At 42.8% G+C, this 22,703-nt stretch overlaps 2 protein-coding genes across 4 annotated transcripts; one reads left to right on the top strand and one right to left on the bottom strand.

Annotated features, from left to right (window-relative positions):
* Positions 1 to 5,312: 5,312 nt before the first annotated feature.
* On the bottom strand, positions 5,313 to 11,016 carry LOC140217430 (uncharacterized). Of its 3 annotated transcripts, XM_072288028.1 has the most exons (3): positions 10,764 to 11,016; positions 7,428 to 9,110; positions 5,313 to 5,524 (listed from the first exon to the last, which is right to left on the bottom strand). In XM_072288028.1, the coding sequence occupies exons 2-3, from the start codon at positions 8,472 to 8,474 to the stop codon at positions 5,435 to 5,437; spliced, it is 1,137 nt and encodes a 378-aa protein (XP_072144129.1). In that variant the 5' UTR covers positions 8,475 to 9,110; positions 10,764 to 11,016; the 3' UTR covers positions 5,313 to 5,434. The 3 variants fall into 3 exon arrangements, with proteins under 3 accessions (XP_072144129.1, XP_072144127.1, XP_072144128.1); XM_072288026.1 differs by lacking the exon at positions 5,313 to 5,524 and having other exon boundaries at positions 6,838 to 9,110; XM_072288027.1 differs by lacking the exons at positions 5,313 to 5,524; positions 10,764 to 11,016 and adding an exon at positions 10,327 to 10,531 and having other exon boundaries at positions 6,838 to 9,110.
* A 569-nt stretch (positions 11,017 to 11,585) lies between these two features.
* On the top strand, positions 11,586 to 21,482 carry LOC140217288 (uncharacterized). The gene is made up of 5 exons (XM_072287705.1): positions 11,586 to 11,697; positions 13,927 to 14,115; positions 14,473 to 14,640; positions 17,831 to 18,036; positions 21,435 to 21,482. The coding sequence occupies exons 1-5, from the start codon at positions 11,673 to 11,675 to the stop codon at positions 21,480 to 21,482; spliced, it is 636 nt and encodes a 211-aa protein (XP_072143806.1). The 5' UTR covers positions 11,586 to 11,672.
* The last annotated feature ends 1,221 nt before the right edge of the window (positions 21,483 to 22,703 follow it).

The raw sequence follows: 22,703 nt of genomic DNA, 5'->3' as shown, positions 1-22,703 counted from the left end.
TGTCAAGGGAGCATTTTCTCAAACAAGTATTTCTAATTAGTTCATTATTAAAGGAAATGGAAGAAATTGAAATCTTGCATTTTCACGCTGCCAGGAGGCGAGTGCTAAAAGCAACGGCACTCAACCCCTTTGCCTCCAAGTGATCTTCCTTCTTCATCTTCCCCCATGATGGAGTCAAGGGTTCACGTCACACTCGCATGACGAGCCCTGTCTTTTCTTTCCTTTTTTTTCTTCTCTTCATTTTTTGCTGTGGGGCACACATACAGGGATGGCATTTAACATTGGTTGGCTTACGAAAGTCCTGTGCCATGGTTGGTGATATGGCAGGCAGCACGTTTTACATAGAGACATTTGTGCATGTAACCTTGACTCTGGCTGAAGCAGGGCTTCGTTGAGACCATGATGGCTTTTGTTTAAAATTTCAGCTGTTTTCCCACTGAGCATCATTTTGATAATTTGGAGACAGGATTGTTAGTGTGGGATCTATGCATTGCACTTGTCGGTTTGCAACTTCCAATCTTGGTGAGACGCCTTTTCAAATAACAAAGTGCGACTGAACTTCCTGAAGGCATTTGCCTCCTAAGTTCAAGGGAAGCAGCCCACATCCGCATACCTTATTCACAGCTGTCAATTCTATTTTTGCTGCTGCTCCATATTAAAGATGGGAACCCAAGACTGTGGAAGTAGCGTGGGCTTGGTGGTCTGGAGCTTACCATTGGTTGTCGGATCGAACCGCTGGCACCAATTGTTACAAACTGTGCACCCAGGTGCTCAGGATCGTGCCGCTGACTGCATTTTGCAGCGGCTCATGAGTCCTGAGGGGGCCAGGCAGGAGATACGGCAACAATGCAACGAGTAACAATGAATGTTTACTTCACATTGTTACGGAGTGGTTAACTCTGCAAGTTTCCCGATGGAGAGCGACAGACATGCTAGTTTGCTCAAAAACTGAAGGCTGAAGTCCACTGGCGAAGACGTCCTTTATAGTGTTTGGAATACCCTCGCTCAAGAGAAGGAGAGAGAAAACACTCTCCACGCTGGCGGCCGCCGCTTGATACATGGAAGTGTTAAATGAATTTTCTAACCCCCACTGGCTCAGCAGAAGGAAAGGCACTGACGTGCACATACACACACACACACACACACAACGCTGGCACCTTCCCTGCCGAGGACGAAGAGAAAGAGCGAACGCACACACGAAGCTTAACCGTCCCACTTGCTGAAGGGAGACAGCACTGTGGAGACTACGCAGACATCAGGGTGTTGTGCAAGCCGTGGGTAAAAAGGTGAAAATGCCTGTACAAATAAGGTCTTTTTGCTATTGGGGCCTCCTAGGCGTTTTCCAACGGTTGCAGGCGGCTCGGCGTATTTAAAAGGTCCAGCCTTTCGCTGTTGCTTTGGTGGCGTGACACAAATCGTTGACCACACAGGCCAGTCATAACATCAGTTAGACTATATCTTGTGCACGCTCAAGGACACTGAGCTTGAACGACGCCGTGAATGCTCTGTCTTTTCAGTGCTATTAGAACTGTTCTTGTATTTTCTGTGTATACGAAGTCGATTATAAATCTCTTGTGCATTTTGCAACGTGGCCTTAGATATCCAAGCACTGAAACGCAGCCACATGATCAGAGTGAGCAGCATTCACTTGCATATTGCGAGTTGCCAGAATAAATTGAAAATATTGTGCTGCGACTATCATTACTGCGTCACGAAGCAACCAGAAATGACAGTACCATGCTTCACAATGCGACTTTCATTTCTCCCCTGGTGCGCTTGTACTTCTCTGGTCCCCTTTCCACTGTGTAGGGCTTCCAGAAAAGCTTTTCTCAGGACAGGGGACCATACTGTGCGCTCAACCAGGTGGCACCCATCACCACAACATTGCCCCAATCAGTCTCACCTTGTCATCTCTCGTCCTGTCCAGTGACGTCCTTCACATTTCAAGGATAAAGGTTTAGCACTGTGTTTCCGATGACTCTCTTTAGAGCTCTGGGACAGTGCTTCCGCCTCCAGGGGTAATGCTACAGAACAGCGATTCCACTGACCCCAAGCAGGTACGCCATGTTTGAAGAGACAAAGATAAAACCTTCTGCAGGCTGTCCGACATGCATATACATCTTTTTCTGCGCCCCTTTCTAAGCAACAATACTTTCACTGGTGAACAGGAAGGCAGCCTTTGTTTCCTTTTTTCATTATCGTTTCTCAGTTTTACAAGGCCATAAAGAAAAATAAAGAAAACAGGAAAGATTGCAAACCAGCCCTGCAATTTTCCTGAATTATTGGAAACGAATATGCGCGAACAGAGGATGCCAAACGAAATGAACAGCCAGGTGCAACAACAAGTGACATCATTCAGGTGGTGCAGGCGGTTTGGCAGGCCCATAAGATGCCTTAATAATGGGATTTATTTGAGCGTGAACATGGTGAGAAGGCTGCTTCTGCCTTGCAGTGGTGTAAAGACTGCTGCATGTCTGGAGGTTAAAATGCTCATCATTCTATCATACATGGAAGTATTCCGACTATTTAGTGGAGGCATGGGAAAGCCACTCAAGGCTACATTAGCAAAATGTGTGGTACTGATTACAGCAAACACACTCCCTCCATGTTCATGCAACCGAATGCAAACATACTGAAACTGGAGGTGTACCTGACGAGTGTACCTGCCCATAGGACAGGAAAGGCAAATCCCTGTGCACGCATACATAGTGAATTCGTCACTACTGTGCATGCTCATTTCAGCAAACTGGCATAACAGATGTATTGCGAGTGCAATATGTGACTGTAAAGCACGTGGCGCGTCTTTGTCACCATAGCTTGAGCTTGGTGAGAATCAAGTGGTTTGATAAATGTACAACAGAGTCAGCAATGGTGGGAGAGTTCTTAGAAACTTCACAGCATGCCCGTCTGCCTCTACAATGTAAAAAAAAAAAATTGGCTTTGATCCAAGAGCCAGATCTTTCTGACTGGGCAACCTTCATGCACCAGCTTTGTCAGTTTTTTGGTGCTCCCACTACTTGTGCTGAGGTCGCGAGAAAAGCCCGGAGAGAGTATACAATTCGAGAATCATGTACCTCTTACATTGTGGATGTCCTCGCACTGTGCTAACGCATGAACACCACCACGTCTCAAAATGATCGAATGTGACATATTAAAGGCACAAACACTGTTACCTTATATGTCCTTGGTATGCAGAACCACAGCACCTCCACCACTTCTAAGGAACCGCTTTATTCTTGCCGAGCTAGAGCTATGGCGAGGAAGAAGTGACACACACTACGTACGGATGAGGAAGATGAAGGAAAGTCGCATTGCGCTCACAATATTGCTAACGTGGTAGTTTCCCAAAGGAAGCGGTCACACCACTGCGTATAAAGTGTATGCACAGGGATTCTCATATGTCTTCCCTGTCCAAGGGACTGGTGGCAAGCACCACAGAGCAGCACTGGTCAGGTGCATTCCAATTCAATTCTTAAGGATTGAGAAAAGGCCGATTCAACACAAAGCAACGATCTGACACCCTTGCCAACAAACCTGTTGAACTAGCATTAAGTTTCAGATATTTGCGGCCACACATAGGTAAACCAATGGGCAAGGTTCTGCCTGGTGTTGTAGAAGTCGCGGGGCGCTTTTTTCGTTGCGACGATAGATCGGATTCATTTACAAGTACTGCTCCAGGAGGGCACATGTAACTGGCAAACAGAGGCCTCAGGAGAGCATTAGATTATAATCAAGGAGGCGGCAGGGTACCCAAGGGGCAGCGGAGGGATCAAAACTGGAAGCAGGTTATGTTGCCCCAACTCACGGACCACCCTGACTCCAGCCTTGTCCGCGAAAGCGGACAGCTGATCTTAAAATGCGTCAGAAAATTCGGAAAGTACGACTTACACACAGCCTACAGACATCACAGATATACTACTAGCACGCGCAGGCCTCGACGAGCCCCAACCCATGGACCAGTCCGCGTTCTAGCTCTGGTGTCCCCGTTACCGATTTCGTGTCCTGGAGACGCCGCCAATAATATGAAATAGTGACACGTTGTTACTAGTAAAAAACACGATTTAAGCCGCTAACGCTACGTTCAGCACTGCCGCGCCCAACTTCTACAACGCCTGTGAGAACTTCACCAAGCAATGGTTGTTCTTGGCAATATTAAGAACTTGTGAATTTTGTGTACCGTTCATGCTTAACTTTGTAGTGCACTGTGGCTTAGTGAAGCACTACGACTGCGTGTAGCAAACGTATGTACGTACACATCTTACCTGATAGACGGCGAACGGGGTCTTGTACAAATATCCGCTGAAGAAGAAAAGACTACACCTTCACATGTGTTAAAACAGATGCCAAACTTGAAAAAACAGACGTACAATGAACCTCCGCACGTTAAAAATAGCACTTAATAGGCGAAAACTATTGAAAATTTTGCAAGCGCCATGGCAAGCGCAACGCCGCCATTGCTGCTGATATTGATGTTGATCAGGCTGTCCCCTTGCAATCGAGTCGGCAAGCGCGTGGAAGCGCGTTTCTTTATTCTATGGAAGCGCAATTGGCGCAATGTAGCCAAAATATATAAAGAAAACTGCATCAACTCCAAATACACACACGCAAAAGAAAATCGTCGGGATTTTCTATAACGACGTTTCTAACCCCTTGACCGATATTTCATACAGCTCGTTGCATTAATTAAAATACCTGCCGTGCATTGTTTTCATAACGCGCAAAAAAAATTCTGCGCTTAAGCTTACCCGCACAAACACGCGGCGCAAATTTGTAGAACGCCACCAGTGCAGCCCCCCACCCCCCAAGAAAATATATGACTAGTCAATAATAATAGCATATAATTACAATGAGCGTCCGCGCAATCAATGGAGAATTCAATTTTATTTGTTATAGAAAATCAAATGCAATGCAGTAAACAATGGATAGAATTAGGCATATAGCTTCCTGGAGTCTAAAAAAAATCTGCCTTGAAACTTGACGTGGTGATGCGGCAAATTGTGGGTATACGATTGAAAATAATTGCTATAGTGTGTTCGTGTACGAGTAAGCTTCTCAAAAGGAGTTTCAAGTGTTTTCATTGTATGGCAAGCTTATATCTTGATTCATCAAGTTTTTTTTATTCAAATTGGTCAATTATGTTTAAAAAGTGAATTGGAAATCCCAATTATTTTGTTTTTTACCGGGGGAACACAGAGTTGAGCCCCTGTTTTGAAACAAACTTTTATTTAATGGTAGTTACAAGTAACACCGACACCCTCACTCATGAAAATCCCAATGGTTTTGTTTTTTACCGGGGGGAACACAGAGTTGAGCCACTGCTTTGAAACAAACTTTTATTTAAAGGTAGTTACAAGTAACACCGACACCCTCGCTCATGCCAAAACAACTTTCACTCGCTGTGTCCAGACACTTGGTTCAAGTTGCATGTAATGCTTCATCTCCAAGCTTTGCGTGGTTTCTTAAAGGCATTGTGAAATCTACACGGTGTTCTTATTTTACACCTCCTCATCTCATAGCACAAGATCTGAAATGCGTGAACAAGAAGAATCAGGCCAGCACATATTCACAGAACTTAACTCTTCACAGTGCAGTTGACAAGTGCAAAAATTACAGCAGAAACTGCCAGTCACATGATATGAGCAAAAAATAACTGTTCTTTTTGTGGGAAAGCCTCAGTCCCAAGCCGACATTAACCCATATGGTGGTCATCACTGGCAATGTTTGAACGATTTTCATAAAATAGAGACTGAATGTCTGGAGTATTTATCATAAGGGAAGTAGAAACTCGCACGTCTTCTAAACAGCCCTTTGCAGTGCTTAATGTATGCTGGCTATTGATAGTAATAAATAGTATGACTGTTACAACTGTAAACAAGACAAAAGCTCACAGGAATATGAAGGCTTGAAGTGATAAACAGTGTTTGGAGGGGGAATGTAGCTGGAGTGAACCTTTTGACAAAGATTTGTCTTCGTCAGTGCCGCAATTAAGTTCGGCACAGCAATCTTTATGCACGCTTAGCTCACTTTCCCACACCCTCAATGTAGGATGAAGAGGAGAATAAGATAGTGCGTAGAATAAAGTTGAAGTGTACAAAAGAAATGGAGAGACAGTGAAAGAGAAGGTAGGAGCACTGTTGTAGATTATTCTTCCCAGGTTACTCTTCCAAAAGAAAAAAAGAAAAATATTAAATGTGTAAGGAAGCATTGCCAATTGTTATTATGCCTACTCAAGTAAGAGATGCATCACAAGGGATGCAATATAAAACTGATCTGATATGTAGAGTGGCCTAAAGCTTTCTGCATAGTCTTTACGATCATTATGACACTGTCTGCTGCAGCCGAATATGCAGAAGTTTTAATTGAGTGCTCATGACCAGGGCAACTTATCCAGACTGCACACAATACCACTGCATATGCCCTCTATTTTGGTAATCTGAAAAATAAAAGTTTATTCAAATGGGCAATAAGAACATCACATGGAACACAAAATCTAGATCGAATTATGAGGCATGCCACAGTGCGGGACTCAGTATTATTTTTGACCACCTTGGGTTTTGTGATGTGCACTTAAATTCAACTACACGCTTTTTTTTTTCATTTCACCACCACTGAAATGCAGCCACCTTTGCTGGGATTGAACCCGCAAGCTCGAGCTGAGCAGTGCAACATCATAACTACTGCGCTACTGAGTGTTTACACAAATTTATAAGTAGCAAAACACATTGGAGGCTTTTGCACACTGAAACACTACACACCATCCAATGCACTTCCTTACATCTATGTACAGACATACTTACCAGCGGCTGATATGACAAGCATGGAGGCGTGCTCTAACACACTAGCATCCAGCTGTGACATGGCTGCACACCACAGACAAAAACAGACGGGCTAATCATCAGAGACCACATGTCATGATTTGTTAACATGCGAGCCCTCAACCTGCTTCAATAAGGCATGACAGCACAGCACTACTGCACCACTTCTCTCTTCCTAACTGCACTGGGGGCTTGTTACCAGTAATCGTGCCCTGCTGACGTGGTTATCTCTTCAGTTTCTATGTTGCTGTCCCTAAGCTGTTATTTAAGGACTTCCTTTTGAGCTTCAGTGGGCCTTGAAAGGCTAGATGATGGCTGCGACAATCTAGGGTTTTTTGTAGAGTGAAATCTTAACAGGTGCACAACTTTTTTGTTGGCTGGTTCATTTGAATGGTCTGGCATCTTTCCTTTTGGGTCACTTTCACTTTCAACAAGCATGAAAACTGGCTCAAACAAATTGTTTGCCTTCTCAGCCACACCCTCAGAGACTTCACCATCTGATATTGCCTGTCGGACTGAGTCCATTTTTGCTCTTAAGAGTGCTGAGCTTGACACTACTTTGGCTGCTTCCAGCTTTGTTATACTCTGTACAATGTGCAATGCCCGACTTGCCTCACATGCTTCTTCGGGTGAGCTCTCATGGGCCTTGTTGCTGCTAGTTGGATTAGCGATGACCACACAGTGAATGTGCTTGCACACTGTAAAGTGTATAAGATGGTCATAGCAAGTGCACATGTAAGTATGCACACACACTGCGCATTCCTTGCACCTCAAAGGACAGCAAGCACCATCTCCCACTTTTGACACTTTATATGAGAGCCCTTTCATAGACTGAGATGGCACAGTCCATATGCCATCTTCATTTAATTTGGCACAAGCTGCCATTTCACTGCCAGACCTGTGGTTCTTCTGAATTCTGCTCAGCTTCTTACCCTTTGCCCCTTTCATCATCTCGATAGCCCTTTTCATTAAAAAATGATTTGTCAAGTCCATGAGGGCAGAAATTAGTTTGTCACCATGCTTATTCTGTTTTCTCTCCAGCATAGTATGCTTTAACGTCCTGTGCTTGCTCTCGAGGTGCATGTTAGTGTTGACAGCTGCTCTAGTCCTAAAGCAATAGGCCCACTCTTGCGGCCTAACTGCATAGTGGTCATTGAAGTACTTCAGGAAGTCCCTCAGTTTTTCTTCCTCGCTAGAAAGGAATTGCTTAAAATAATCTTCAAATGCCTTTTCCGCAAAGAACTCTAAGAGTAGCCACACACTATGGTAAACATGTGGCCTTAGCTGTTTCTCTACACATTCGAGTATCTTCTTACGCCAATTGTTATCCACATGCCAGGCACAGAGAAGTTTCTGTTTTGCGGCACCCATGACCATGGACCATGCTTTGTAGAATTGCGACGCATCATCAGATATCAATGTCTTAGCGGCCACTTTTTTGGCCATGGCCGACTCCAGATATTTGAAGAATGCTGTCAAAGTTTGCTCGTTCATTCGGTTGCAGATGAAATAAGCTATAGCTACACCTGATCCTACTTTATCTAGCACCAGAAGAGTGGTCAGCTCAAACTGGTACTCTGTAGTTTCATGTGTGGAGTCAAGACATACAGTCCCTGCAGGGCCCAATTTTTCTAGTAGCTCCTTCTGAGGCTCTGTCATCAGAACAAGAGCAAAGTCCGCTGAAGGAAATGTACCACTTGGGTCCACTGCACCTTGTGCCTTGTACAGGCGGACAAGTGTTTAACCTTTTTCTTTCATCACAAGCACCCATGTGTCTACACTGATAGCGTCATTAGTGTGACAATGTTCAGGAGTAGCAATGTTAAACTGCTGTTTGATGTTATGCAGGGTTGAGCACTCTGCCAAGTGCACTGGCCTCAGCTTGGATGCCACAGATGTTCTTATTCGCTTTAGAATTGTTTTCATGGGCACACCCCTTTCTAGGTTCTCTGCTACGCTGGCCTTTTCCTTGTCACTCATTCTCAAGTGCTGAATTTCTGGTTTATGACCGTAAGTTTCTTTTATACCTGACTTTTATGGTGATGCCTTCAGGTGTCGGACTCTGAGTGTTGTCCATTGTGACGGTAATAAATGAAAGACATATCTTACCAGACCTACAGCTCCCCTGACTTTTCTCCCGACGGTCACTATGACCTTCCTTTTTCCTTGCCTCACCTGATCTATTACAGTAATAGTGGATCCTTGTCTCTCCACTGGCCAGCTTTTTGGGGTCCCTGGGCAAAATGAACCAGCAGTTTTGGCTACCCTCTTCTTCTGCTTTCCATTCATGAAATTCTGTAACAAAAGCACAAAATAGCATTAGATAGGGACAAGTACTATTGGGAGAGAGATGCAAACAAATATAATCACTCTGAAGGCTTTGGACACGGGCTAATGTAGCATTTATTTTACTTCCTCACCTTCAACTCGACTGTGTCATGAAGTCACCCTTGATATTACTCAAATTTATGTTAAAATTGAATTTCAAATGCAATGCGCCATAACTTCAAAAAATTTCTCATATTAGTTTTGTTTTAATAAGAAACAAATATGAAACTTAAGCATGATCTATGCTCACTCCTTCCTCATTATTGAATCAGACTGTACATTCATAGCAATGCTGTTACGATAAGACAAAGACGAACTGAGAGCACATGGTGCAAGCTACGCCCCAGAACAGTGTGAATCCCTTCTCTCAGTTTCTTCTTGAAAAGCTCCTCCTTTTCAAGAAGAGCTTGATTTTTTACTGTAGATAGGGGCTTGGCGAGGGAGTGTTCCATCGTCACGCGGTTATGATCTGGCTTGGGCATGCGCCTGGTTCGAAGAGGCAGCATTATGAGTGATTTCAATAAACCAGTTGCTAGTCTGCGTTTGTCCTGTCTTCTTCTACGTTGGTGTCTTTTCCCAAGCGCAGTTTAAGTTCAGAAAAAGATGTCTTACCAAGTAGCCTCCTAACACACTCTTCTTAAAGAAAAAAGGATTACGCGTGCGTCAAATTTCGCTCTATTTTATGAAATCTACAACCAAAGTCCTTCAATTGAAGGACTGTGGTACTACCAAAGAATTTTCCCAAAGTATGCCGGGAGACCAAGCCGCTGACAGCCGCAATTGCAAGTGTGGTCCTGGACCTACGTCGGCCTGCATTCGGGCCTATTGCGGCCTGAACTGAGGCGAAGACTACACCACGCACGCAAGTAGCGCAGCGCAACGTCAGAACGCAGAGGAAATCCCTCCTCTCGTTTAAGTAAAAAAAAAAGGGGGGGGGGGTGTTGCGCGAGCGTCACATTTCGCTCTATTCTATGAAATGTACTGCTAAAGAGTTTGCCCACAATACGCTGGGAAACCATCCCAGCGACATCCGCAAATTCATGTATGGTCCCGGTTCTGCGTCTCTGCCGCATTGCAACGTGCACTGAGGCGAAGACTAGGCCACGCACGCATGTGGCACAGAGCAACGTCAGAACGCAGAAAAGCTTACTCCTGTCGCTTAAAAAAAATAAGATGTACAAACGTCAAATTTCACTCCACTTGCTGTGCAGGAAAGCAGACAATGCCAAACGTATGTCATGTAGCGCATCGCTGGGAGCGCGCACACATGACTATACTATAGATGGATAAACAAACAAATTATATTTAACGAGGATACAAACTTCAAAATACCCCAAGGAAATAAATTAGGCACCTGCGCAAAAGCTGCTCTTCGCGAAACAGATGGAGAAAGAGTAAACAAAGGCCGGCAAAGCATAAACAACTGCCTTTTTGGAGGCACACTGCGCAACAAGAAATTTAAAAAAGTCCGAGATATAATATTGCGTTTAAACGTCATTTGCTCACGATGACCCCCCCCCCCCCCCCCCCACTGTAATGCCACACTGGCGCTGTGGGTTCTGTAATAAATAAATAAATAAATAAATGACTGAGAATAAACTTAATAAAACTGTTCCTCACCCTTATTGTTCCGGAACACCAGGTAGTCAGCCTCGAAGTTGTGCGCAGCGATCTGGTGCACCGAATACTTCTCCATTGTAGGCAGGGAAGTGCCACATACGTCGCATTTCCTCAATTTCTTGACATCCACGGCCATTTTGTGAACGTTCCTGATGTGTTGCAGCATGTTCTTCCTCTGTATGAATAGTTTGCTGCAAAATTCGCAGCGACGATCGTCATCGCCGATGGCAGCTCGATCACAAACGTGCGCCATTCCGACATTGCACGCACTAGGGTTGTATAATCCGGCAGCAATACAGGGAAGAAACCTCCCCAATCACGTGACACACTAGGTATTCAGTGGCCCCATAGGGACAGTTGGAAACCAACTTAGGGAACCAACATCCGGGAACGCAGGGTCACGTGGATGCTGCTTTCTATTGTTCACCGGCCTCAGCCGGCCTGCGGGGAGACGCATGTGTAACACAACCCCGCGCGAGCCGTACGTGTGTTGGTTGCCAACTGCTGTTTTTTGTTTAAAAGATATATATACTATACAATGATTACTTACTGTCCAACAATTTCTCAGAGGAGTTTCCGTTACGTTTTTTCGCTCCCAAACATTTTTCTCATATTTTTCTAGGCTGTGCTTCAGTGGCTTGCTTGCACGAAGAGCCGGTACACATATATATGGCGCAGACTATATAGTGCAGGCTCTCAACAAAAGGCAATCTCAGAGGGTTCCGGCACTTGTTGTGCATGAAAACAAGGCCTTTGAGATTGGCTAATGCTGGCAACGTTGTGCATGCAACAAAGTCAAGTCACGTCCAAGCAGAAGGCCAGTCAGCCGTCAGCGTTTCGCGCGTTTTCTGTATTTACCGCGGCAGAGTTTGCAGCGACCTCCGTTGCGGTATTTTGTTCCTCGGAGGCATGCCCTCGGAATCGGAAAAAGGAGGTGAGTGCATTTTAATTTGTTAGTGAAATAAAAACCTTAAGTGGAGGAGTTTGTTGCGGTATTCTAGAGACGACTACTTGTTCACGCTTAGCGCCAAGTACTGTACCGTTGTGCACCATGTCGGCGAGCGACCGATGGTTTCGCCACTTGAGAAACCGAAGAGTAGATGAATTCCTTATGATCCTAAATCCATCGCAAACTGGAACTAATAGCGAGCAGAATAATGTGTACCCATCTGGCTCTGGAGAGAGCACTTGGCGCAATCAACTTGACGCTGCTAGTGGGAGCTCATTGTTCAGCGATGTTGCGTGAGCGGCCCAGCATCGAGCACGACGCCGTGTTCTGAAGCAGTAGTTCGGATTCTGAGTGCCTACAGGAGCAAATGAAGCAAACGAATGTACAGCAAGAAGAGCAACCTGAGGTAGACGTTGTCGCGCCGTTAAGCGACCAATTGCAAGCATGGGCCATTCAGTACGGCTGTTCCCACAGCTCAGTTACTGCCCTTTTGAGAATCTTGCGTGGTCATGAATGTTTTTCTTGTTTTCCACGATCAGCAAGAACGCTGCTAGAAACGCCCAGAAAGTAATTAACCATAGTCAACATAGCAGGAGGGCGGTACTGCCACTTTGGTATCGTGCAACCTCTTCGTGAACTGCTAGAAATAGCAAAGGATGTACCATTGGAGCTTGCTCTCAATTTTTACGTTGATGGGCTCCCTCTGGCAAAGAGCTCGAGAAAACAATTTTGGATGATACTTTGTCATGTAAAGAAAATCGAAGCTCTTGACCCTTTTGTTGTGGGTGTCTTCTTTGGCGAGAAAAAAACCAGTTGATGCAAATGAGTTTCTTCGTTAGTTGGTTGATGAAGTTAAGGAAATCATTAGCTCTGGCATCTGTTTTGGTGCACAGGTTATACCTATCAGAATAAATGCCATCATCTGCGATGCACCTGCAAGAGCATTTATCCTGAGTGTAAGAAACCACACTTCGTACTACAGCTGTACAAAATGCACTGTGAAAGGCCTCTACAGTGAAGGGAGAGTGTGCTTTCCGGCAAAAAGTGGGAATCTGCGCACTAACACCACATTTCGAGGCCAATTTCAAGAGCAACACCATATTGGCAATACAGTTCTTGAGGAGTTGCCACTTGACTTGGTCAAACACGTGCCACTGGATTATATGCATCTTGTGTGTCTAGGAGTCATGCGAAAACTGCTTCTGTCGTGGTTTCGAGGTCCCAAGCAGATTAGACAAGGGGCTTCTGCACAAAATCGCATTTCAGCCAAGCAAACAGAGCTTTCTCTTTTTGTACCATCTGACTTCAATCGACGTCCAAGAGGTCTACATGACATAGATCGCTGGAAAGCAACAGAATTCAGGTTTTTTTTGTATTATAGTGGTCCAGTGGTGTTGTTTTCTGTAGTGCCACAAGGGATGTATGAAAACTTTCTGTGTCTTCATGTAGCAATAACCATACTTGCATCACAAAGCGCAGAAGCTGCCGAGCTCGACTATGCTGAGGAGCTTTTGAAGTGATTTGTTAGAGGCTTTGCAGAAATATATGAGCAGCACCATGTATCTCATAATGTACGTGGGCTATGCCACCTTGCAGATGATGCAAGACATTTGGGGCCACTGGACTCATGGAGTGCATTTCCGTTTGAGAGCCACATGGGCACCATCAAGAAGCTTCTGAGAAAGCCGCAGCACCCACTGGAGCAACTGTCAAACAGAATTGCTGAAACAAAGAAGCTTCAGTGCAGAAAAAAAATTACTGTAAGCAGTTCCCCTCTGCTCACTGCACAACATCAAGATGGGCCTCTTGTGCCTCTTTGCCAAGGGCCACAGCTCAACAAAGGGACGTTTCCAGAAGGAATTGTCTTAGGCACTAGTAGGAGGAATAACTGCTGCAAGCTCCTTGATGGAAGTGTAGTTGTGGTGGAGAACTTTGCTCATAATGCACAAGGTATGCCATACATAATTGGAAGGAATTTCCTGAAGAAAGATGACGTATATTTGACACCCTGTCCCTCATCAGCACTGGGAATATTGATTGTTTCCAAGCCTTCTTTGCTACGGTGTTGGCCTCTGACATGGGTCTCAGAAAAATGCATGCGAGTTCCATTCTAAAAGAAGCTGGTTGTATTTCCTCTTGTGCATCTGAAGATGTAAATGATGAAGAAACTCGTGTATGTAGAATTGTACAATACGTATATTGTTTTTCTTTAAGGTGATCAATATGCAGTCGTCAAGTTTCCAGAGGAAGGCAACCCTGTGGCTCTTGTACATACCAAGTGGCTGCATGGCGATGTCTGCTTGTGGCCACAGGATTCCAAGAATGTTTCGTATTTAGCAAAATGTGGAGCCTCTCCATCCTCCAACTGGCAAGTCGTGCCATGTGTGCCCATAGACACATTCAGTAAGTTTTATATTTCTCTTCTAATTCTTTTGTAGCATGTCTCATAACATAGTAATCATGTTCATTTTGGCAATGTACTTGAAATTGCAACGTGCGCACACATCTCTGAACTAAAAAGTAACTGTAGAAAGATTTTCTTTGGTGGCACAACTGTAGTTTTTACATGTTTAGTAGGTGACAATCACTTTCATTCAGAAATGAAAGCTCATGTACGCACTGGCGCAACAATTTGTTTCAGGTTACATGGTAACTCTAGATCTCTTAACGTTGTGAGAAAACTTATCTAAAATTACATTCAGTTGAATAATTGGGGCAATGCTTGAATTTATGCTCATTATTATTTTTCACTTTCCGTAGGAACATATGATGCAGAGCGACAAAAGCTCAAGCAAGCTGAAGATAGGTCAGACTTGGGGAGTGAAGTGGACCTGGGACGGGGCAAAATAAAAAAGCAACGAAGAGCCCTTAGCTCAAGTCCGGGAAGTGTGCAGCGACTACCACTTCCACCGCCCTCTATGGTGAAAAGTATGTTTACGATTTGTTTTTCACACTAGCAAGCTTTCTTCACTATATTCTTCGTATTCATTTTTCTATGCCACATCATTTTTTCCATTAATATGCAAAGTAGGCCTGCACCTTCAAAGAAAACACATGTGGGTTTCCTTGGCAGGTGGGCAGTGACCTGCCATTTTGCAAATTCACCTCTACATTGTAAATTTTTATACAGCTGTGTAAAATGAATCTCTCTCCTTTCACTAGAAACTCGCGACATCTGAGCTTTGAAATCACATTGCATGTGGTTGGTACACTAAGGAATGGTAGCCTGTTTCTCGAATCCTTTCAATGTCGTTTTTTCAGTTTTAGAAGCACACAAGATGGATGGGAGACGTATTCACAAGCAGTCATCACATGCATCAACATCTAGGGCTAATGATCCCAATGTTTGCAGTAAGTCTGTGCCTTTTGATAATATAAGCAATGCATGTTTAGAATGCTGTCACTGCAAAAAATTGAATATTGAGAAGGAACTGCTCCAAGATGATGTCTGGCAATGGCACAATATTCTTTAAAAATCTACTGGTAGCACAGCATGTTATAGAAAAACAGTCAGCATAGGATGGAGCATATAAATAATTGACAGCGTATGTTTTCACTAGGGCTTGTACCTGAAGTTGTTGTTGCAAAAGTGGAACATAAAGCAGTTTCTAATGACATTTTAACGGCTGTGCATTTTGATGTACAAAGTAAAATTGAGACAAGCTTGACTGAGGATTGTCAACCAGTATCTTATTTCTGGACACTGACTTTATTTGGTTTACAAGAGCCCTTTGCTTTGGCACTTCCAGTTTCTTTGGAACACTAAAACCTATCAGTCAGTGTTAGACACAACCCGTCATGGTAGCTCTGTGGCTGTAGCATTGTGCTGCTCAGCACGAGGTCACAGGTTTCACCCTGCCTTCGGTGGCTTTCTGGTGCACCATAAGAGGACCATGTTGTCAACATTAACTTGGAATCTCTCGCTACGGTGTGCTCCAAAACTACGTCATAGATGTGGCATGCAAAACCCCAGTTACATTTTTTTAGTCTTAGGCACGAGCTCTTGTACTTTGTGTATTTTCTTGATGATGGTCGAATAAGTTATCATTACTGATTTTCCTTATGATTTCCTTGCTACATTATTTGATACTTGTCAGTCATTCACATGAGTCGGTGCGTTTCCTCTCCGTTTTTTAGGTGATCAAGGCGCAGTGCAATGTGCCCAAATGTGTGCTAGCGAGACTTCCGAGTCTGAGGGTGAGGTTGAGTCTGGAGGGGAACAAGATGCGAAGCAAGAATCATCAGGCATTAAAAGATAGTTCACAGCTCACTCTTTGATGAAAAGTATGTAACCTAGCATTGTCTGTTTCCTTTCTTACAGAACCTCTCGAAGTTGTAGCCAAAATGTGCAAAGCTTAACTTCTAAACTTTGTCTTGTAACATAACTGGCTTCCTTTCACAAGCACTACTCAGCAGTAACACACCTTAAGGGCCTGCTCGTGAACATGATTATGTATTTTTCTTTTTTTGTCGTGCGAAGAAGCAAGCCAAATGGGAAATACACAGTGCAACAATGAGAAGTGGCATTCAAGTCAGTCTGTTGCACCTATTTCAGATGATGGTAAGCATTTAAGAATTCATATTAAGCCAGAGGTTTCATGTGTTAGAGGATTGAGTAATCTTCCAAGTTGTCTAGAGTCATGCATTCAGAATGAACGGAGCAATCGTAAGCAAGACAGTGATGCAAACCATGGACTAGATCCTCTAGGAAGGCCCTGCACTACCTTTAAGGAAACTTGAGCTACATCAAAAGATTATTTTTTTAGATGTTCATCATTGCTTTCCATTTGTAAATATATGAATTTGTTGCTTAGAAATTTTGTCCACTTTAGGTGGACTATTAGGTTCAATAAACAGAACTGTGATATCATTTTTTATTGCTGAGTTACAAAAAACATCATAGTTTCATTTCTGAGAATTTGTGATTTTTGCCAATTTTTATTTAACAAATTGACGACAAATAAAAATTCGCAAGTCACTAGATCCTTTTTCTTTTCGATGTAACAAACCTCATAAAATTTGGTGCGGTGGTTCCCGAGAAAATCGATTTCTCCTCTCCCAGGTATTTAGATAGAAGCCTTCAAACTAAGCTTCCTCTTAAGGGAGCCAGTTGCTCTTTGGGGCTCGGATTAATGTTACTATGGCCTAGAGCACCATTTGTGTACTCCGTTAACTTGTTGACTGCTGCTTATTGACTAGTGTATGAACGTCAACATATTTTCGTTTGATGCGATAAAGTCGCAGTGTAGACCAGATGCCCAAGCAGGAAGTTTGCTCCCTTTTGGTTTACTTTGGGCAGAGGAGCTGTGCAATAACCAGAAATGTTTTGGACTGCATTGTGTGCAGTAATGGTAGTGTTGCACAGCTCACTTTCCATCATTACCGAATTTCTTGGTTGTCATTGGCTCCTTCCTGCAATATTGTGGGAGGGAGTCAATTGTGGATCGGGCTCAAGTCATAATAAAAAGTGGCCGTGTGACACCGATGTAACATTAGAGCCTTTCCTCATTTTTCATGATGTTAACACGAAACATGATTGGCACTGCCACTTTAACAATACAGTACCACCTCCTTTTACACATGTTGCCATTATAATTGGTAGCATGGCAATTCCTGATTCAAATATTTGCTGCATTTCAGTAAGGAAAATGGTTTGGCAAATTTAATCGGATTTCCTTATGAAAAAAGCTTGCCTGTGCTACCTCTTCACACTGTTCTTCGCATAGCTTATAGATGTTGTGCCACCACTGTGCGGGTTTTGACTAAAACTGGACAGAATGCTTGGCAGAGCAATGTTTTTGGGTTCCCAGAGCCCAACCAATGAACTCAATATAGCAAAGGGGCACTAAAGAAGCTTATTAAAATCTATTTTTTTATTGATGCTCTTGTAATAGCAAAACAACCACTCTTGTGGGCTTGGCAAGAATGAAGAATGGGTGACCATACTGTGCTGAAGTTCCACACCAGTCAACTGATTTTGACAGTTGGCTACGAGCTAGTTATTTGTTTATCAATGAAGGACTGCATCACACTAAACAAACCAAACGAAACCTGGCAACTGCATGAATATGAACTGATCAGCCAGAGTGTCCTCACACATTTTCTTCGTGAATTTCAGGCATTAAGCAGGTCATCAGGCTTCTACAAACGGTAATCTTGAGAGTCGAGAACCTGGGAAGCCAACTAGACATAATAAAAGCAAAGCTTTGTGACCAACAACTGCAGCTTGAAGCAGATTTGTTAGAAAAACCATTTTGTGACATCACGGAGTTCGAACTGTTTGATCAAGGCCTCTCAGAAAGTGCTGCAATGAAGTCAAAGTTGGTAAGCGTTTTTAGTGGAGTATTGTTATACACAAATTTGATAAGTGTGAGGTTGACTGACATATCTCACGGTAAACTTTTCCAGGTTTCTGTGTATGAAATAAGCAAGTATCCTTGCTTGTATATGTAGAAGGTTTTATGTACGCTGCAGTTCTTAATTCCAGGTAGAAAAACGTTTTTTTTCTTCATGTACCCTAAAGGCCCTTTTACGGGCATTACATAGGGGGTTACATATTACATAACATCACAGGGAATAAATAATGAAAACATACAAGCGTGAAATGTACCTAGCTTATTGCACTTAAAAAACGAAATTTAATTATAATAGCTATATCTTAAAGGACTAATTTTGTGAACAGTGTACTTGTATATTCTTCAGATCCAACATAACGCAGTACCTTTCAAAGTCAGTATTTATGTCAACTGCTCTCTTGGAAACCTGAAAATGGCTACTTCCTTGAACAGATGGTGTGAGCAATTACTCATATCAGCAACTCGTGTGCGTGGACAATGAGCCCATTTCTACAGTTTTCTAGCGGCATTACCACTAGAAAGCTTCTACATGCCACTATGTATTTGCATGACTACATATCTAGTGGCATTTAAAATGTACTGCACATTCATAATTTTGTCATTGATGGTACAGCAGTAAATAATGTACAAAGTTTCAATCTTCTGAAAAGCTGGTTGCGACAAAAGGATTACACGCTTGACATATGCTGCCACTTGCACTCGGTTTTCCATTACACCAAATATATTAGCCTATCACTTCCGGTTTATTTATGAGAAGGATGAAAGTTGTCCATGGGTGTGGACAGTGGGACTGAAGAGGGTATAGTAATGATGTTAAAGATTTTTGCACTGCCATTGTTGTGCTTAAGTGCATAAATGAAATAAAACAAGTCTACTACTTTGCCTGTCATTTGGAATTGCATTGAACTTTTTTGTGAGATACTAAGCGCTGACCTCTGAGGTATAAAACACCGATGAAAACATAGTGCCATGCTAGAAACTTGTAGCATGTTTGGTATAAGATATAAATCTTGTTTAGGATTCTTTATGCTTTAAAATCTGCAATCATGTTTATTGAGCGTTGCACTGCAGCCTGAAACTCGCTTTCACTCAGTGGGTGGCTTGAAAATTCACCTGCTATAAGAAATTGCTTAGTGTTCTTTGAACTGTTGGTACTCCTGTAATGGTATAAAACATTGTAAATTCCAGGTACGGGAACTCGCTGCCTTAGGAGGAAGAAATGTCAGTTTGTCTACGCGTCGCATTCTTGAAGCTCTGATGACCCAGAAAGTGGCTGTTCAATATAGTTGGCTCGGACAAAAAGGAAAGAAGTTCTTGTTGACAACCTGTGACTTGATATATAGTAAGTACACTTCAGTATCCTGTTTCTGCTTTTGGCAAGTTTCTTCCCCTTCACCCTGCAGGGAAATGGACTTCTAGCGTTAAACTACACACATAATGTAGCTTTCAGCAGGTTGCTGTGGTGCACCAGGATAGTTTTCTAAGGCCCTTCAATGCCTTACACCTTTAAGGAGTACTTCTGCTATTGACTTATAATCATTTTTCAATTTTGTCTCAACAAGAACTGCGTGTGCACATTGCCTGAATACCAAATAAGCTCACATTAAAGAGAACATCTGTACGATTGAGCCACTTTTTGTGAAGAACCACATAGGTGCATCATGCGTAATATAAACTGAACAAGTGCTACCTGTTGGCTGATAAAATATCCAGGAGGGCTACACTGGGTGCACACAACACCTTCAAAGGCCATGTGTGGATTCTAGCCTCATGTCTGAAGCATGCAAGTTGTGAAGTTTGAATCTTTCTCCACTATTAAGCCGACACTATTTGCTCTTGCTATATACAATAGTTCATCACTGGCCTGCTCATAAACATTTGCCTCCCATCATGGCCAGATAAGTAACATAACTGAATTAAATGTATATTCTGGAATATTTTTATTGACAGCTAATATACAGCATTAAATTGTGTAAACTAAACTGCAACCCACTCATCTTTTGTTACCCTTTCTGTTACGACCCTGCTCTCTTTTATGCCATGACTGACTGTCAAGATAACTACAGAGCATCTCCTTATTGTTGCAGAAAGTGTTAGGTGCACATTTGAAACTGTAAAACGAAGTGAAGTTGAGGACTTTGTAAAAACGTGGCTCAGACACGCTAGAGAGAAGCTTAGAAAGAATAACAAACAGTCTGAAAAAGTCACGGGTGAGTATTTCTTCTGATAGGTTCTCGTAATTATTACATTTAGTTTTCCACCTAATAACATTTAACTATTAAATATAATTCAAAGGTTTTCCTGCAGCTGATCTGATAAGTGCTTAAAAATACAATCTGAAACATGATTATGTTGGGCAGTTTAACATTATTTAGTGGAATAAGCATACAGGCTACAGGTTTTTTTATGCTGATACTCTTCTGTTTGCGTGAAGTGTCCACTTGCCGTATTTATTCGAGGAGAAGGCGGGGTATTTTTTCTGAAATCCTCAGCCTAGAAGTTACCCCGTACCTTATATGCGACGCTGATAGATTAAGTGACTTATTCGATATGGCGGTAGCGGTGCCACATCTCTGGTGATGCTAATTTTAGACATCAGCGAGAGGTGTAGCAACTAATAAGCTTTGGCAGGTGAGCCAGTATGGTATTCTGTGTGTACATTCCATACTTAGTATTTGAAAATAAAATTTAATAATAAAGATGATGTGTGGGTTTACGTGAATTTCTCCTTGAAATGTGGCTTCTGTGGCAGCACGCGCGACACTGCTAGGATATCACACCATAAGGCAACATCCGCATATAATCCCAACTGGTCATTCAGTTTATTCTGCTAACTTTCACCGCCGACACCTCAGGAGTAAGATGAGGCGTTGTGCTTTTTGGTATTTCTAGCGAATGCCGACGGGTCTCAATAATTCATCGGCTACTCTATATCACCTTATATTATTGTTCATTCTAGTTTTTCTTTCTTGGGTGCCCCAACTGCACCCTCACCTTATAATCGAATAAGTATAGTATATGCTTAGAAGTACAGAAAGTTGAACTAGTTTGGTAGGGGTTCGTTGTGACAGAAGGTAAGGCATAGACACGAACACACAAGAAGAGAACCAGAAAACTCAAACGGCATTTGTGTTGTCTGGTTTTCTTGTGTTTTGTATCTCCACGCCTTACCTTCTCTCACGAAGGTATATGCCTTTACTTCCTCCTCATTCAGAGGTTATTTCTGAAATCTCCCTTTTAATTGAAGAGTACACCTTGAATTGCGAAGTTAAGTTACTGGCATGTCTTTTCACTTGCTTCCCTTGTTTTTCTTGTAAAAGTAAGTCAGAGACGCTGAATCTGTGATTCATTGTGTGTCTTTTCTAGAGCTGCTGGAGTGACAACGCAGGCCTCACTGAAGTGCAGCATGATTGAACCACAGCAAGGAGGACTTTTTTCCCCATTTTGCTGTTTTAATGATAATTTCCTCATTATAGTACTCATTTTTACTTTTCCGTTCTTTATTATTTAAGGATTGTATTTTAATTCCTCATTGTCTAGTCATTTTTAGTCAGTTACAGTTTATTACTCATTTTTGCATTGCTGTAGCAGGCAGACAATTTTTTTGCGCATTAAGGGTGGTGCCTTATGTATTCATGTTTTTTATAATAAATTTTATACTTAAGCTATTGCGAGCCTTTCTTTTTGCAAGAAGTATGTTACGCATTGCGTTGTGATGTGTACATGAGATATTTAAAGAGTAGGTCAGCAGTGATATTTACACGAATGATTCCATGCTACAACACCACCATATAATGACATTCATGGATTCTTTAGAAGTGGACGTGAGCACGTCTTGGAAACATGCCTTAGTGGTCCAGACATGGACCTGGCAGAATGTCAAACGAATGTTCACAGTATGTGATTTGGAGAAAGAAATGGATTTCGGTCGGCAGTGGCATTTACACATGTAATTCCATTGTACAGCACCAGTATGTAATCACATTCACGGCTTATTTAAATGTGCATAGGCACATCCTGGAAAGGTACTGAAACGGTCCAGAGATGATCCTGGCATTATGTCCAAAGAATGTTCACAGTGTGTTCTTTGGACGGACAAATGGATCCGAGTAGGATCGGTTGAGGACATTTTAGGATGGCCTGAGGATGTTCAAATATCCGCAATTCCACATCCTGCGGACAACCTCAGGATGTCTTTGCGTTGTCTGGGTGTGTCTGTGTTCTTTGCGTTTTGTGTGTTGTAAGTTACTTCTATTGTGGAAGTTCTGGGAATCTTATTACGCAAGGAGTGCGAACGTAAGCATAAACACATATGTGTGTCTGAAATTTTGAATTAACCACAATACCCTTTACTACTGATAAGCGGGCTACACGGCCTGTGTGAATCAGCTACCGTATGTTGCGACGCTCTTCCTTGTGGCAGACTGATGCATGGTGCGCGTTTATTTCTGTACTGTTGTAAAAACCATTTGTTTATTCACTCAATAGAAATGTACGTCTTCTTCGCCGCAGTACATTTTAGTTAGGCAGTGAAGCATACTAAAAGTTGGAGGGGGCCGCCATCAGCCAGCATAGTATGTCCACTTAGGCGACCTGAGAGGCGGCGGGTGCGCGAGTGTATAAATAAAGAACTCT

Source organism: Dermacentor andersoni, chromosome 4 (genome assembly GCF_023375885.2).
Source record: "Dermacentor andersoni chromosome 4, qqDerAnde1_hic_scaffold, whole genome shotgun sequence".
Taxonomy (NCBI): Eukaryota; Metazoa; Arthropoda; class Arachnida; order Ixodida; family Ixodidae; genus Dermacentor; species Dermacentor andersoni.
Note: the sequence above shows the minus strand (reverse complement) of the source record. Positions and strands in the feature narration are given on the sequence as shown.